Here is a 16,384-nt window from a genome sequence, read left to right on the forward strand (position 1 = left end):
AAAATAATGAAATATATACAAAATCAACATAAAATTCAACCTTCCAATGACAATCAAATCCCCACTTATACTGTGGTGTAGGCACTGAGGAAGTCTCAGACCAGACTGAACTCAACAGAAGATGAGAAGCAGACAGGAGATGGTTTTGGGAAACAGATTCAGAAATACACAGATTTGGAACAAAATCAGAATACAGACAGAGCTCTCCTCAGACACCAGCCAAAGAAAGAGCTTGGCCCTTGTAATCCACCAGCTTTGTATTGAAAGTGATATATATGTATTGGAACACTTCAATGGCCAGGTTTGGGTCACCCAAAGTATTCCATTATATGTACGTTGTATTCATGACAAAGATGAGGATTCTCAAGGTTCAAACTCTCTGTCCTGTCTGCTCCTTCCCACAGGTGTAACTTTTTTACTTACTTACAACCTTTTTACTTAGGGCACTCTATTCTGGTCCATGTGGTTTAGCAATGGCCTTGGCTTCTGTAGGTGCAGTTATAAGCAAGAGATTTTCTGCATACCAATCTGCTCAGAAGTAAAACCACTGAACTGAACTAGTTCTGTGCAAGCTCAAAGCAGTGTTTGATCTGGCTGTGGAAAAACTATAGTAGTCCTCTCTTACTACCATTTCTTTTTAGCAATTTGAGATTGGCTAAGATTCTTTTAGAGCTTTACCCCTCAAAGTGTTCTTCATCTCCAGTTTTCAGAGAGGAAAGGTTCCTTGCTGGTACAGTAGCATTATTTTGTGAGAGAGGGTGGTTGCTGCCAGCGTTAGGCGAGAGCCCTATCAGTTCTTCTGTCTTCTGTGGAGGAATTTCATTGAGAAATGTATTCTATCTATCTTTCATCAAACTCCCTGATGCTATCTTTTCTACCAGAGAAGCTGTGAAGTAAAAGTGCTTTCTTGTCCAGGCTTGTGCTTCTCCGTCTCTCCCTCCCTTGAGAGATGCTTTGGAGGGACCTTTGATGTGGGATTCGCAGCATGACCCCAGGCTAGGTGGGATCGTGGTCCAGCGGAGTCTGAACATGGGGCAGGTATGCCTCACAACTCCTATCAGGATTGAATTAAAATGTTTCATTCTTGTAAGTGATACTTTTTTTGAGTAAACATCCCTGGGTTTCTGTGATGTGTAACTAATGGGGTGCTAAACTCTCAGGGCTGGTTTAAGACTCAGAAAGTACACGTGTTGCAAATCCATCATGTTCCTAATACTAATTAACATAGCAGCAACACAATAAAGCCCCAGAACCTGCACACATTAGCCAGCTCGTATTACCTCTCTAACAGTCTCTCTATTGACCTAACAAAAGCACACATTGGAAAAACGAGATGCAGTCTTTTCTGACTCAGCTAAACCTATTCAGCCAAAGAAGAGAGCTGAGTACTTTCATTTATTATTGCACGTTATTATTCTGGTATATAGTGGAATGAAGTTCTCAAATCATGCACAATGACATTTATACCTTGCCAGCATCTGCGTGTATTATATGCTGCTGGGCAGGCAGACCTGTGGAGGGATGTAATTACATTGGAGGGCATGTTCTATTCCTACACAAACAAGAGGAAGACTTTTTATGTTGCTCTACCTACTGTTCTTAAATTGATATTCTTACTGATATTCTATTCCCTGGCTTAAACTACTTTCTGTGTAGACAAAGGACAAAAAAAGTAACAATTTTATTGAAATTCATTCTTGCCTAGATGAAAATTTCTTTTTAGACATCAGAATTTTTTCCCCCCCTTGTATTGAAACACATTGAAGTCCCTGCAAGGCACACCTTTTAATGTGTCTTGGTTGACCGATTTTAAGAGATAAATGGTGCCCAACCAGAGAAAAGCTGGAAAGAATCTGGGCAATTCCCTGCCACAGTGACCCCAAAACTGGGCAGAGTCTGACTTTGCGAAAGCTGGGGGCAAGCCACTATTTACTTGCAGAATTTGATGGTTAGTATTTTATGGTGCATCTGGTTGAAATCAGTATAGCTCACTCGCTGTCACCTGAGGATGGGGTGTATCTCTTATTGTTGCACATCCTTCAGTGGGCTGGCTATGGGAAGCAGTAGTTTAATCAGTATGGTATGAAATTCGGGCATTTTGTGGAAGTAATAACAAGTTTTGCAAGTCAGCACACCACTACGAAGAGATAGGTTCTTAAGCACATTCTCATGCTTCCTTACTTCTTGGGTAAAAAGTCTGATGATTCCCCCCCTCTCCTCCTGAAACATCTGTTTAAGTGTGTTTTGATACTTCTACAGAATTTCTTTTAGATGGGAGTCACAGAAGAGATGGATGTGTGCTGTGGCACAGCAACAGCTCTGCTGTCCCAGCCCTGTGGCACAGTAGCTCGTCTCATCTACTCTCCGAGGTAAACGAAGAACAACTGGCAAGAAACTCTTCAAGCTCAGTGTTTTGAGGATCAGACTGCCATAGACCTGATCATGCAGGGCAGGCAGAATCTCTGAACAGTGTGTTGTCTGGTTTTTTTTTTTTTTTTAAAAGTTAAAACAAATTAAATATGAGCCTTGCTCAGTTTCCCCTACAGCTGAACCAGGAATTTTCTGTCTACTTCAGCAGAGCTGGTTAAAGCCTTTACTCTTAGAACAGGTTAATTTTATGACACTTTTTATAGTTGATCTCATGCTGGATGGCCAAAGACCATGAGTTAGCAAAGAACCACAGATGTTAAATCATGAAGCAGATGACAGTATGCTCACTATGTCATATGATCTTAGACATAAGTTTGTGGAATAGTATTTTTTTATTATTGCAAGTAATCATAAGTGCTGAAAAAATACCATAAGTAAAATAGTGTTTTTTAGTACAATGCATCCTATGTTCTTATATATGTACACATCTGCAATATGTTAAACTCAGATTTACGCCCATTTAATCTCAAAAATTTCAATGGGGTGTCTGTATGGAATGGAGAGAAGAGTTTGATTTCAGAATAGCAAATAGCTGCACCTTTCAGGAAGGCTTTATGTCTTAGATTTTCATCCAAACAAAATGTGTTTATAGTATTAAACACATTCCACACTAGCAATGATCTATCTGACATAGGAATTATCTCTTGTATTGTTTTGCTTTTTATTTGGTGACTTCAGTAAACATCATATCCAGATAAATCTGATGTGTGGTCTTGTGTTGAGCCACAGTACTAAATGCCTTGTCAGGGCAGGGTCTGCCAGGATATCTATGCCAAGAGTCAAATTCAAGTGAGTCAGTGATCAGGTGTACTTGTGAGAGGAAAGAGTTTGAAGTAGTTACAGCTCCTGATTTGCCTTCCACAGATGTATGTCAGAGAAATGCTCCCTTTTGCTAGGGAAAAAATGCAAGATGGATCAGTGGCTCCTCTGTTCAGCAACAGTGCTTGCAATACTGTGGCTTAGCTGCACCAAGGGCAAGGCAAGAAACAGTGAATGAGGTGCTCCAGTATATCCCTTAGCACAACAGAGCTGTGCCAAACAGATTCCCTCCTGTGATGGCAATGCCATCCTTTCAGAGGGTGACCCTGTTGTCACCTCTCCATTTATTTTGACTCTGACAGAGACTGTACTCATCTGTCCTTCAAAATACTTGGCAGTGACAGAACTAGAGGAAATGGTGTCCAGCTGCACCAGGGGACGTTCAGGTTGGATGCAGGAAACACTTCTTTACAGAAAGGTTTGTCAAATATTGGAATGGTCTGCTGAGGGCAGTCATGGAATCAGTGTCCCTGGAGTCTGAGCAGTGTGTGGACCTGGCACTTATGGACATGGTTTAGTGTTGGCCTTTCAGTGATGGGTTGAGGGTTGGGGTTAAGTTCTCTTCTGACTAGATGTACTCTGTGTGATTCTGTGTGCATGAATAATGTGTGGACAAAGTATGGTATACAGGAAAATCCCCTAAATATATATTTATAAAAGAAGGTTCTCAGGCTGTTTGGAGTACTTTAAACCACTCTAATGCAAAATATCTACTTCCAGAGCCATGTTTCTATCTCAGCACTCCATGTACTTTTTGGTTTTTCTGGTGCTGTTTTTGAACCTAGCCTCAACAAAGCAAAAGAGATAAGCAAAAGTATTAGCAAAATCAACCAACCAACCACTCAAAAAACACAGAGAGAGAGAGAGAAAGAAAAAGAGAAACCATAAAAAAGGGTCAGATTTTATTTATATAGTTACAGAAATCTCTTCCATCTCAAACATCACACAAAATCTTCTAGAAGGGGTCTCTGCCCTTTAGGTATGTAAGGAGTTTGAGATGTATCAGCATCACATCTAGTGTATGGGAAGTTCATCTTTTGCTTTCCTACTTCTTCAAATGATGTCCAACAACCAAGAAAGGAGGAATCCACAATAACTGCAAATGTCCATGTGAGGTGTGGACAGGTCTCTGGATTCATAGAGTTCTAAAAACTTTCTTGCTGGTAGGAGTAAAACGAGCAGCCTTTGATGTAGCCTACGTACCTGCTTGAATCAATGTGGCCTGAGTTTTTCTGCCTTATTTTAACTGATGTATCACTACATTCTGATATTATTTTTCATGCTGACTAAAACCTCTCATGATCCTATTAACTTGAGCAGGGCTACTCAGAAACGGTAGTGCTACCTAATAATGAGAACAAAATCTGACAACTTACATTTATGTAATTGAATTTTTACTGCTAAGTATAGCATAGCTTACTCAACTTACTTGATTTAGCAAGTGTCTTACTGGCATTTTAAATATTTTGTGTATGATTGTAACGCTTTGGGGAGGACACACACTCATGACACCTACCACAAAAGCGGCTTTATTAGTAAGACTTCTTGCTGTTCTGCTACAATGTGGCAATCCAAGAGACAATTTACATTGCAGAGACCTCACCTTTACTTTCCAGGACTGTAAACCAAAACCTAAACCTCTACAATTTCTGCATCTGGTTGACATTTGAATAAAACTTTCAGAGTGCAAACAAGTTTTGAGATTTTGAGACAACATCTCCAGCAAACTCTGCAGTGGTTCTAAAAATACTCTTGGCTCAGTTACTTTTTAAGGCCATATGTTGAAAAAAAAAATAAACCCAACCAACCAAACCCAAAAGTTCACTAGAATTTATTGCAACACAAGTTTTGCCAAACTACTTAAGACATTTGGGAAGATTATAGAGAAGTACATGAGCTGCTGACTTGACAGTTTGCTATGCTAAATGCTTGTGCAGTGGATTCTTGATATTCATGTTGAGAGTTTATCCAACTTTCTAGTACATTTTAGCAAAAAAACTGCCAATTATCTCCTGGCTTTATTAAGTGCTGGCAAGGCGCAGGTCAGCCTTGTTTGTGAGCCACAGTGAAGGTGCTGTAGATTGCACACAGACCCTCCTCATGGCGTTTTTCCTGTCTAAATTTAAAATCCAGGACAGGCTTGGTTAAGAATCTGTTTGTCCTAGTTTTGACTTGAAGTCTCTCTAGGTCTGCCCCAGTGCTACCTGGACATGAACATGGAGGTTGCAAGAGAGGAAGGTCTAGTTCCACTGAGCAGTGTTTCTTCTTTGCTTCAACTAATAATCACCATGCCTATGTGTGACAGATTTGCAGAGATATGGGTCAAAATGTAGTTCCCTAGTGCAGCCCCAATGAGCAGGCACAGCTCACAGCCACAGTGAGCAAATCTGCCCTTCCTTCATAACCTGCTCCTTCCTCCTCTTTGAGAGCCCATTTCTTCTTTCAGACAGCTACTGAGGTAAAAAGTGGTGTAGATGGGAAACTCTTGTTCACCCTGTACCTAATCCAAATCTGTCTTTATTAATGGGAAATTTCCATTGACACCTCCAGGCTTCCCATCAGACTTCCTAACTGACTCCAGACTGATGATTCTGTTCTGTTTACCTTTACTGCTTCTGATATCAATCTGTTTTTTATACAATTAAAGATTATTCTGGTGTGATACTAAGTCCCGCTAATAAGTCTAACCTTTGCCCTCATTGCCAAAGCAAACATTCCTACAAAGGCAGTGGAATTACTCTTACAGTCAATTAAGTTTGCTTCCATATCACGCTATACTGACCACAATATCTTGTAATTTCTTACACTGGTATTATCTGTACTTATTATATTTGTTTGACTGACAGGCATGAATAACAGAAATTCCTCCTCTCACTCTGTACCTAACTGCTTTACACTTAAACACTTGTTTAAAGCACAAACAGATAAATGGTGAACTTGCTTCTTTCAGAAGTTTTAAAGTGCAATCAGTTTAAAACCGTCTGTGCCGTAGATAAAAATCTTGTCTAAGTTTACCATAGTGCGAGCGCTGTTTACAAGAGACAGAAGGAGTCTGATGTAGGAAGGGGAAAAAAAAAAAACCAAACAAACAGATTTTGACAGGAGAAAACTGTAAAAGAGATCACGGGGTTTACCGGTGGTTGGATAATACTGGAAAAGGTGATTTTTCTCCACCTTTTTTTAAAAAAAAAAGAAATCTTTTCCGTTTTTCTTCTGCGCTGTTGAGGTCATCTGGGAGTCCGAGCTTTTTTATTAAAGTTACTTGGCACTTTCATGTTCCGCGGAGGAGAAGCCTGTCCCACAGGGCTCGGACCGCGGGCTGAAGAACGCTGTTGTCGGCCTCCGATGCCCCCCTCGGGAGCGTGCACGACGCAGGCAAGGCGGGAGCCCCCGGCCGGACACCGCCACTTCGGGGCGTGGAGGGAGGGGACGGCGGGCAGGGCAGGGACAGAGACAGTTTGTTTCGGATTAACTGTTACCATCTCTGACCAAAGAAGGTGCGGGGATCTCATGCGTTCGGCAAGGTAATCTGTTTCCGACGGCTCAAGGGGAAGGCAAAATCAAAGCGTTCTATCCGGAGACGCCGTTTGTTTAGTTTACCTTGACCTTGCTAATAAATTTCCTGCGAAGAAGGGAGGGGCTGGGGAGGCGAGGATCAGGGGGGGCAGTGGCACCTGCACCTGCTCGTCCTTCATCCCCGCCGCAAGCAAAAGCAATGCAAAGCAGAGCCCAGCGCTGGGCACCTCGCTGCCACTGGCTCCCGGGGAAGACGATCTGTACCGTGCTTCAGGGCTGTCCTTCCTCTGAGCTTTCCACAGGCCCGGACGCGGCGCATCTCTCGCTGTCGCCCGCACGGCCTGGGGTCACAACCCAGTTTCTCATATGAACTCCCCATCCGCCTCAAGCGGTGCAACTCCTGAGTGGACCCCCGTAGCAGTGTGCGGGGTGAGGAGAGACACGGCTGAGGGTGCGCGGGCGAGACTCCGAAGGAGCTCAGGATCGTCCCATGAGCCTCGGCCACTGGCAGCCGCTCCAGGGCACCCGAACCCGCAGGTATAAGGGCTAGCGGGATGGCGAGGGGCTTCAGAGGGAGCGTTACAACTGAGCAGGTGGATACACAGCCGCAGCACAACGCAGGCTTCGCCACTTTTCCTTCGCGGGCCAAAGCTCGAGGTGAGCGGCAGAAGCAGGTCAGTGCCGCTCGAGGAAGGCACCGGTGGTGCCACCGACCGCTCCTCTCCGTTTTCTCTCTTGGGTGCTTCCTGGTGGAGAACGGCGGAGGCTCCTCTCTCCTTTCCGGGGGTGGGGGGCGGGAAGCGAGGGTTGGGAGATGGAGAGGAGCCCAAACGCGTCCCACAACCGAGAGCAAACAAGAGGAGCAGAAAAGAGTTATACAAACACCCTTTGAAATCATGGCTAGGTTTCCCAGTTCCCTGCGGATAAAGTAAACAGGAGGCGAACCGTTTTGTAATTTACTCCAGCGGTCCGCAGAATCGTGCTTTGTAATTTGGTGTCGTCTTACAAGCAAAGGGGACTTCTGTTTCCTAACCTAGTAGGTCCTTTGTCATGCTGGTGCCTTTCAAGAGGGACTCCAAGGGGGAAAGTGGAATTCCTTGGGTATTTGCCTTTTAGTCATGCTTGTAAGTCAAACAGTAGCTAGGCTCTCTTTGGGGATGCTCAATACCTGCTGTCGAAGGATACACTTCGCTCTCTCTCCCGGAGCAAGCACTGTGAGACAGCGCAGCCCGAGAGGAAAAAAACGCTTCCAGGGCACAAATATTCCGGCCTCCTTCCCCGCAGGTGCCCGCGGGGCGAGGAGACGACTCGGTTTCCTGCTCGGACCATCGCGCTGCGAGCGACAGGCAACGGAAGCCTCTCGCCTACTGGCTTGTGTCCCGAAGGGCTGCGGGAGCAGGGTTTATCTAAGCCGAACCGGTGGCCGGCAGCCGGTTCGCGTGCTTGCCGTGAATGAGTGCCTGTGTTTATTATGTACATGAACGTGTGTATTTATTATACACATGCGCTGCTCAACGAAAGAGCAGAACACTTCCTTTTTTTCGGACAGCAGTTTCGGCCTTCTAGTCTCGTAATGTTAATTTTTGATCAATACCCTAGAGGGCAAGCGGTGCTTTCCTACATGCCTTTTTTATTTTTCGCTTTTCTGGGAATGTCATGTTTAAATTCACCAGCCCTTTCTCTACCAGGTGTTGAATGCGGCCGAGGTATGTTCTGTCCGCTGCTGCCCCGTGGGAATTCCCATTTTTACCGAGCGCAAACACCTCGCTGGCACGGCTGAGACTTCGTGTCTTACGCCTTCTATGTCTCCCTGTTTTGAGAGACTAGTTTCAAAAAAAAAAAAAAAAAAAAAAAACCAGTCTCCTTCAGGGACTGAGGTTGGAAAGGGATGCAAAATTATTCAGTAGCTCAGTGGTGGGTGGGAAATGCCTCTGCCGGGAGAGGATGCTTAAAAAAAACACGAATATTGTTCCTCGACTTAATTTCCTAGAGGCCAAGAAGACAACGCCGATTCCATTGCGTTTTCAAACTCGAAAACAAGCCATTGCCACGAGTGCCTTTCAGTCGTGGACCATGTCACACGATCTACAGCAAACGAAAAACGCGGTGCCTGTTTAGGCTTTTTAAACCCGAATCCCTAGCCCGCTCTTCGGTTCGGACACGGGGCGCCCGCGGAGCTGGTTTCTTAGCTGACACGATGATGCGCGTTGCCGTCTTTCCTCCGTTTCTTTCCTCCTTCTCTTCCCCTTCTCCCTCCTCCTTTTCCCTCCCAAAAACAGAGACCTCCGCTGCCTTCTCACGTTTCCCGCCCGGCGCGGTTGTGCCCGCTGTGTAGGCGGTGCGCACTCCGCGCCCGCCCGCACCCACGAGCGAGCGGCCGCCGGCTGGCACACGTTCGAGGGGGGCGGGGCGGTGGTGGCTAGGACCAATCAGAGCGGCGGCCGCGCGGCGCGGGCCCAATGGGCGGCGCGGGCAGCGACGGCCGGCGCTAATAACGCGGAGGGGCCAGGGCGGCGGCGGGCACTGTGCCGCGGGGTAGGCACGGCCGGGGCGTGGCGGGTACCAGCAGCGGCTCCAGTACAGTGCGTGCGCACCCTCAACCTGTACAGTTCGGCCTGTCCCGGCCTGGAGCCACGACGGTGAGGTGTTCCGGCTGTCGGGAAGCCTTGCCCGTCCCCAGGTGCGGGATTTGGAAGTCCCCTGCCTCAGTTTGGGCTTGGACAGCGGCGGCCTTGCGAGTTGCGGGAAGCGGTCTATCTACGTGCTGCTGCACCGTCTGCCGGCCTCTGGTGCTGAACTTGAGTAAGTGATAAGCGCAGGAGGAAAGATGAGCAGGTCGGGTGGGAGGAAGTGAGGGTTCCTAAGACACTGCTTCTGCGGTGCGGGGAGCTGCAGGAGTCGCTTACATCTGGAGCGGACAGGAGTGGTGTGTTAATCTCCTTTTCCCGACCAGTCTCTTAAATCACAACGCAGCGGGCAGGAGGCTTGTCAAGATACCGAAATGAACAGGTCTCCTTGAGGACCCGACAGCCCCGCAGCCCTGCAGCGCAGAACATCGCCCTGGGGCTGCCTCTCTCTCATCAGCGCGCAGGAGACTGCGTCTGCCTGCGCGGGCGAGCAAAGTTCCCCGGCACCCCGGGGCTGGTGGGGAAGTGGAGCGTCAGTCGACTCTCAGTTTAGCCGGTGGGGTATGGGGAAGAATCGCGAGCAGACGGCAGCAGGGAAGATGGCATCCCTAAAGGGTTCTGCTGACTTCCCGACGGGGGCACATTTCGGCAGGACTGCAGGCGGGCCGGACGGCGGCTGCCACCTCGGAAGCCCGGTGTGCCCGGGAGCGGGCGATCTGACTCTTCTTTTGCAGCTGCGCCGCCGAGGAGCCATGGCTGAAGAACGCTCTGCCGCCGACTGGGAGATCGACGTGGAGAGCGTGGAGAAGGAGGCGAACGAGGCCGCCGTCGCGCCGCTCAGGAGCGCTGAGGAAGAGGAGGAAAGCGAGGAGGCGGCGGCGGCCCCACGGCGGGGAGAGCCGCGAAAGCTGAGCCGCACGCCGAAGTGCGCCCGATGCCGCAACCACGGCGTGGTGTCATGCCTGAAGGGCCACAAGCGGTTCTGCCGCTGGCGCGACTGCCAGTGTGCCAACTGCCTGCTGGTGGTGGAGCGGCAGCGCGTCATGGCCGCCCAGGTGGCGCTCCGACGGCAGCAGGCCACTGAGGTAAGAAGGGACGGGATGGGACCAGCTGGGCCGGGCTGGATCGCGGCGCGCAGGGCCGGCACGCGGCGGGCGGAACGCTGGCTGACGGCGCCTCCTGGTCGCTATCGTAGGACAAGAAGGGGCTGGCGGGGAAACAGACGAGCCTGGAGCGCAAAGCCGTCTACCAGAGGCATATCCGAACGCCCAGCCTTCTGGCCAAGAGCATCCTGGAAGGTAAAAGCATCCCACTTTCCCTCCACGGGCTGCCTTCCGGCCCGCAGCTCCGGCCGACAGCGGTAAAGCCCCGCTTTGCCTCCGACAAACATACACCTCCTGTCTAAGGCGCGGCTGCTCACGGACGTGCGCGAAATGCAGCATTATTTCCTGGACTAAGGCCGGTTTTGAAGCGCGCTGTGCGAGAGCCGAGAGCTGGCAAGTCCAAGCGCACAGGCACCCGCCGCCCTCGTAGCCCCTACCCGCATCTGCTGCCCTTCGGGGTTGAACTCGATGTGGCAGAATTGCGTTCCCTTCAAAAACTGCCCGAAATAATGCCTCAAATGCTAGCAATGATAATTTGAAATTTGAGTGTTACTGTTGCAAACTGACATTCTTTTTTCATGACTAGCCGGCAGCATTTTTGCAGCGCGGAGTCATTTATTCGCGGGTGTTTTTATCTGCAAATGAGTAAATCGATTAGGCGTTAGGTTTTTAATTTTTATCTGAATGCCTAACACAGCAGCACCATTTGCAACATTATCAATTGCAAGATATACATAATAGGGTGCTGGTTTCTTTATTTTTTCCCCTGAAAAAACAAAACAAAAACTGGACATTTTCAGGATGGGTGTTTTAGTGAGAGGATGTATTCTTCCCCCTTCCCCCCCCCCCCGTGCTTTCTCTTCTGATTATGCCTGCATTTATTTCTGTGTCTACTTCAATTATTTTACAAACTACAGCCTTGTAAAGCATTGCAATTCTCAAATCTACCTTTATTTTTTTTTGGTCAAAATAGTAAGCTCTTTTCTTTGCATGTGCAAGTACAATTAAAATTTCGTCTGCTTAGAAATCACTAATTTTCATCTACGGTTCACTCTTCTAAAAAAAGTATCTTCTATATTCTTTCTTCTAATTTATCTTTTCTTTTTCTTTTCTCCCAGCTCTCCTTGGAGTTTTCTACCATCTATAGCAATGTGTACATAGTGGTTCATCTCTAGAGACTAGAAAAGGCGTCAGCTGTAGGCATAGATATCTTCCTTGGCAGTGGGGAAACCCATGTGGCAGGAATGAGAGTGAAAACAGGTAGAATCCTGTTCTCCTCACAAGTGTAAGTAGTTCCATTAGTTCAATGGGATTACTTGTCCGGGTAGAGCAAATGGGATTTAATATAACCCACTGGTTATATTAAATAAATCCAGTTAGCTTGGTAATTGAATGTACTGTAGAGTGGATTTCTATTTTTTATTGACTTTCTCTTTGAATACAGAAGAAATAAAACATTTCAGTACTCCTGTGTTTGTAAAAAATGCGTGTTCCTTAAGCTGCATGGTGGAATACTTATCATAACAGATATCAGAGGTTCACCCTCTCCTCCCTTCCCCCCCCCCCCTTTTCTTCCCACCCCTCTCCCCCTTTATCTTCTGTTTTGGAGTTGCTTTGTAAAGTTATTAGCTGGCTTTGAATGAGGCTACACCTGTAGGAGGAGCAGGGCTTGCTTGTCTGTGTTGAGAAATGTATACTGAACATGTCTGGAGGTACAGGGATCTAAGCCTCTGTGGCTCAGTGACTTCAGTAGGAAGCTAAGTGCTCAATGCCTGGCAAAACTGGCTCCAAACTGAGCCCTGTTACACTTTTCTAATATGGCTTCGTGGCTTCTTATATGGCTTTCACACTTTTCTTATATGGCTTCGTTCCTAATGCTTCTTTGTTGTTTTAGGTTACCGTCCTATTCCAACAGACCCTTACCTGGGAGGGAATTCACCCTTGCCACCCCCTGTAAGTGACAGGATGAGAAAAAGGCGAGCTTTTGCTGATAAAGAGCTGGAGAATATTATGCTAGAGAGAGAGTATAAAGAGAGAGAGATGATGGAAGCTACACAAGCAGCTGCCTTTTTTCTCCCTAATCGCATGGTGCAGGGACCTGAGTACAATTCGTATAAAACAGCCTTCAATGCTACTCAAGCTGATGCTTCAAACAAGGAGTTTTGTAATTTTTTACCAACCTGCCTTGACCTAACCATGCAATATTCGGGATCCAGCAATGTGGAACTGATTTCTTCAAATGTCAGTGTAGCTACTACTTACAGGCAGTATCCCCTGTCTTCCAGATTCTTAGTGTGGCCAAAATGTGGCCCCATTAGTGATGCTCTCCTCTACCAGCAATACCTGTTAAATGCTACTACTGTCCAAACTCTCAAACCTGGGTCAGGTTGGGATACCAAGGTCTCACAAAGTCAGGACTGTCCAAACACTGAGGGCAACATCATGTCTCCAAAACTGGAAAATTCTTTTGTTCTGACTCCCGCACAAGATATTCAGCAGTCATGTAATGAGATACCGTGCCTTCCTCAGGAAGATCGTGAAAGGTCAGCTTTCTCTCCTCCAAAAAGGACTTTCTATCAGATTTCTGATAAGGATTCTCTGACTCCTCAGGGACAGGTATTAAACAAGTTCAGCAAAGATAGCACCAAGCCCCCTCCACCACTCAAATACAGCCGATTTCAGTCACTGTTCCAGCAAACACTTCCTGACAGATCAGGAGAAGAGTTGAGAACATCATTTGTGAAAGAGACTTTTGAAGATGCTCCTAAAAAATATAGAGAGTGTTCAATTAAAGAGAACCAGAACTACAAGCTAACAGTAGACAAATGTGCAAAAGACTTATTTGGGGCCAAAGAGGCCACTACAAAACTTCCATCAACCGAGCTGCTGTCATTTTCAGTTGAATCAATTCTTAAGCGGCCCTCTTCTGGCAGTTGCTAATGTCTCTCAAGTGAATGAACTTTATGTTTAGTATAGAGAGTTTGTATGCTTTGTCTTCTGCAGATTTGCTACTGTCTGCCTTGTGTCTTAAAAGATTTGTGAAGAGAACTTCTTACTGTAAATGGTAATTGTTTTATCTGAGAATGTTGTACATGAATATGCATGTTTTCTCTTCTGGAAAAAAAAAATAAAGTGAAACTGCATGTGTAGACTGCAAAGTGCTGTTATCTCAAGCAGTTCAACAAACTGAGATTACCTACAAGCATAGACACTTTCTTGATCTCTGTTTTGTCTTTATCTTGCAGGCATGTATGCCTTACATTCAGGATAGGTTCACTATTTGTCTGCTGTTATCAATGTACTTCCTAGTTATCCTGGTGACACAAGTGGTGATTCCTGCCTCAAGTCTCCAGTTAACTAAGAAAAGAAGTAGACTAATGTGAAGACTATTTTTATTAACTTAAATGAGGTTTGGATCAGGTTCCAAATGTCTTTTTTATTCTGAAGGAGAAGTGCATGCTAGTGTAAAAGACTGATTTCTTTTACACCTCTCTGTGAAAACTTCTGTTGCTAAGGCAGAATAGCTGCTACAGAGTGTTTGAGGGGATTAGCTCTGGTCAGCTTTTTTAAAAAGTGCTTTTTACCACCCCCCCCCCCCCCAACTCCTTCCCCCCCCCTCCCTCCGAAAACATTGAACTGTCTTTAATCTGGATTTCCACCCCTTAGAATATTCCCGTTCTGAAAACATTTCAATTTTGACCAGAAAGGGCCTGAGAGCCTTTTGTTGTAGTAATAGAAATTACCTTTAGGTTGTAAAAATAATGCTCAGAATCATCACTGCTAATGAGAAAACAAGTAATGATTTCTCAGTTTTGTAATTTGACACTCTTTTGAAGGGATAGCAGAAACAAAGGAGAGTAACCAGTGGGACTTACCTGGAAACCTGGCAGGGTTGTAGAAGGAGGCATTACCAGCTTTCACTGTGACAGAGCTTGAAGCTTTCTAAATTAGTGGTTTTGAAGGTTTTCCCTAAATGTTACTGCTAACACATCTAATGCTAACCACCAATCCCTTGGTTACCTTCCTTAATATTTTTATACTGCAGACAGAGCTCATTCAGTTTAAAGGAGCTTTGGCTTGCTCTTAATTGCTTATTAATTTCTAAGAACAATTTATATTTGGTATTTGTGAGCGGAATGTAGTATTTTCTGATTTTATTACATTCACTGTACAGCTTAAATGCTTGTTTTGATATGAATAAATCTGAGCTTGTGAAATGTTCTTTCTTCATTTCTGAAAGTGTTCAGTGTTTTTCTTGAGAGTAATGTGGTTGAACAGCAGGACCCTTTTCATGGATGAGATGAGTCCTCTGTTGTGGGTGATTTTCTAAGCCATTTGTTAAAGCAACAAATGCATTGGAAAAAATACACTTTACCTAACACATCTCACAAAGCACATTATTTTTTTCTCAGGAATGTTAAAAAATAGGTGTAATTTAAATGAACTTAGACACTAGCTAAAGTTTCACTTTTCAAAAGCATTCATCCTAATGAGATTTTACCTAGTTGAAAATAAGCTTCTCTTGTATCGAGATTGTTTTAATTTTTTTTTTTTTTCAATCTCTGTTCTTTATTCAGCTGCCATTAGGGGGAGTTGTAACTTACTTGAGAGATGAATTTGCTTGGTAATCTATTTAGCAGTCAAGCTGAGCTAAGTAGCTTGCACCTGGTGTAAATGGCATCTTCACATTTCCTATCTGTTTGCTTTCTCCACAGCTTTCTCCTTTGGCTTAGCTGAACATTAAATGCTAACAAGGAGTTTTAATTTAAGCAGGCTTTCCTTTGTAATGAAGACTACAATTTGTTTTGTTTTTCTCTCTGTTGACAGAAACCAAGATAACAGGTGAACAAGAATTTGGCTATCAACCTAGCCAACCAATATCACATACTAAAATTATTCCTGCATAATGTTTTTGGTTTTCTCTTTTGCCTGACAAAATGTGCTTCTAGAATAGCTGAATTTCACATCTGAATTATTTTTGCAGGAAGCTGCTTTTCTTTATATCTTAAAAAAAAGACCAGAAAACCAAAACCCTGCAACAAACTGGTACCTCTTGGCCTTTTGAAGAAGCAATCAAACTGAATAAACTCAAACTCTGAAGACATATCAGGCACTAATTTATGCACGCTTGGATGCACACGCACAGACACACACATAAATAACACACGTTTGATCTGGTTTAACACAATCTGCTTTCACAAGCAAGCCCCCCCATACAAAGATCAGGAGGGAAGTTAGCACAAAAAGCTCTCTGGCAGAGATAAGGAGACTGATGGAAATGATAGAAGGTGCAACTACCCTAACCTGTTTTGCAGAAAAACAAAAGCAGAAGCAGCAGCAGAAGCAGCAGCAGAAGCCAGCCATAAAATGACCCCCACTTACTCCCCAAGCCTGCAGCCAGCCCTGCAGAAAAGGCCAACATCCCAAAACAGGAAACCAGAAGCAGGAACCACAGTATCACAGTATCATCAGGGTTGGAAAAGACCTCATAGATCATCAAGTCCAACTCTTTACCGCAGAGCTCAAGGCTAGACCATGGCACCAAGTGCCACGTCCAACCTTGCCTTGAACAGCCCCAGGGACGGCGACTCCACCACCTCCCCGGGCAGCCCATTCCAGTGTCCAATGACTCTCTCAGTGAAGAACTTTCTCCTCACCTCAAGCCTAAATTTCCCCTGGTGCAGCCTGAGGCTGTGTCCTCTCGTTCTGGTGCTGGCCACCTGAGAGAAGAGAGCAACCTCCTCCTGGCCACAACCTCCCCTCAGGGAGTTGTAGACAGCAACAAGGTCACCCCTGAGCCTCCTCTTCTCCAGGCTAAACAATCCCAGCTCCCTCAGCCTCTCCTCGTAGGGCTGTGCTCAAGGCCTCTCACCAGCCTCGTCGCCCTTC

At 45.8% G+C, this 16,384-nt stretch overlaps 1 protein-coding gene across 1 annotated transcript; it reads left to right on the top strand.

Annotated features, from left to right (window-relative positions):
* Positions 1-9,519: 9,519 nt before the first annotated feature.
* Positions 9,520-13,808, top strand: DMRT2 (doublesex and mab-3 related transcription factor 2). Its single transcript, XM_064139998.1, has 4 exons — positions 9,520-9,567; positions 10,127-10,477; positions 10,588-10,690; positions 12,390-13,808. Exons 2-4 carry the CDS (start codon positions 10,145-10,147, stop codon positions 13,433-13,435), a joined length of 1,482 nt encoding a protein of 493 aa, XP_063996068.1. The 5' UTR covers positions 9,520-9,567; positions 10,127-10,144; the 3' UTR covers positions 13,436-13,808.
* Positions 13,809-16,384: the final 2,576 nt, after the last annotated feature.

The sequence above is a fragment of the Pogoniulus pusillus genome, chromosome Z (genome assembly GCF_015220805.1).
Source record: "Pogoniulus pusillus isolate bPogPus1 chromosome Z, bPogPus1.pri, whole genome shotgun sequence".
Classification (NCBI taxonomy): Eukaryota; Metazoa; Chordata; class Aves; order Piciformes; family Lybiidae; genus Pogoniulus; species Pogoniulus pusillus.

What these genes read in the sequence shown, in the direction of transcription:
- DMRT2 (XM_064139998.1), top strand. Translation starts at nt 10,145, where the DNA reads ATGGCTGAAGAACGCTCTGCCGCCGACTGGGAGATCGACGTGGAGAGC. An exon ending in GACGGCAGCAGGCCACTGAG is followed by an intron (nt 10,478 to 10,587) that starts GTAAGAAGGGAC and finishes TCGCTATCGTAG; the next exon opens with GACAAGAAGGGGCTGGCGGG. An exon ending in GGCCAAGAGCATCCTGGAAG is followed by an intron (nt 10,691 to 12,389) that starts GTAAAAGCATCC and finishes TTGTTGTTTTAG; the next exon opens with GTTACCGTCCTATTCCAACA.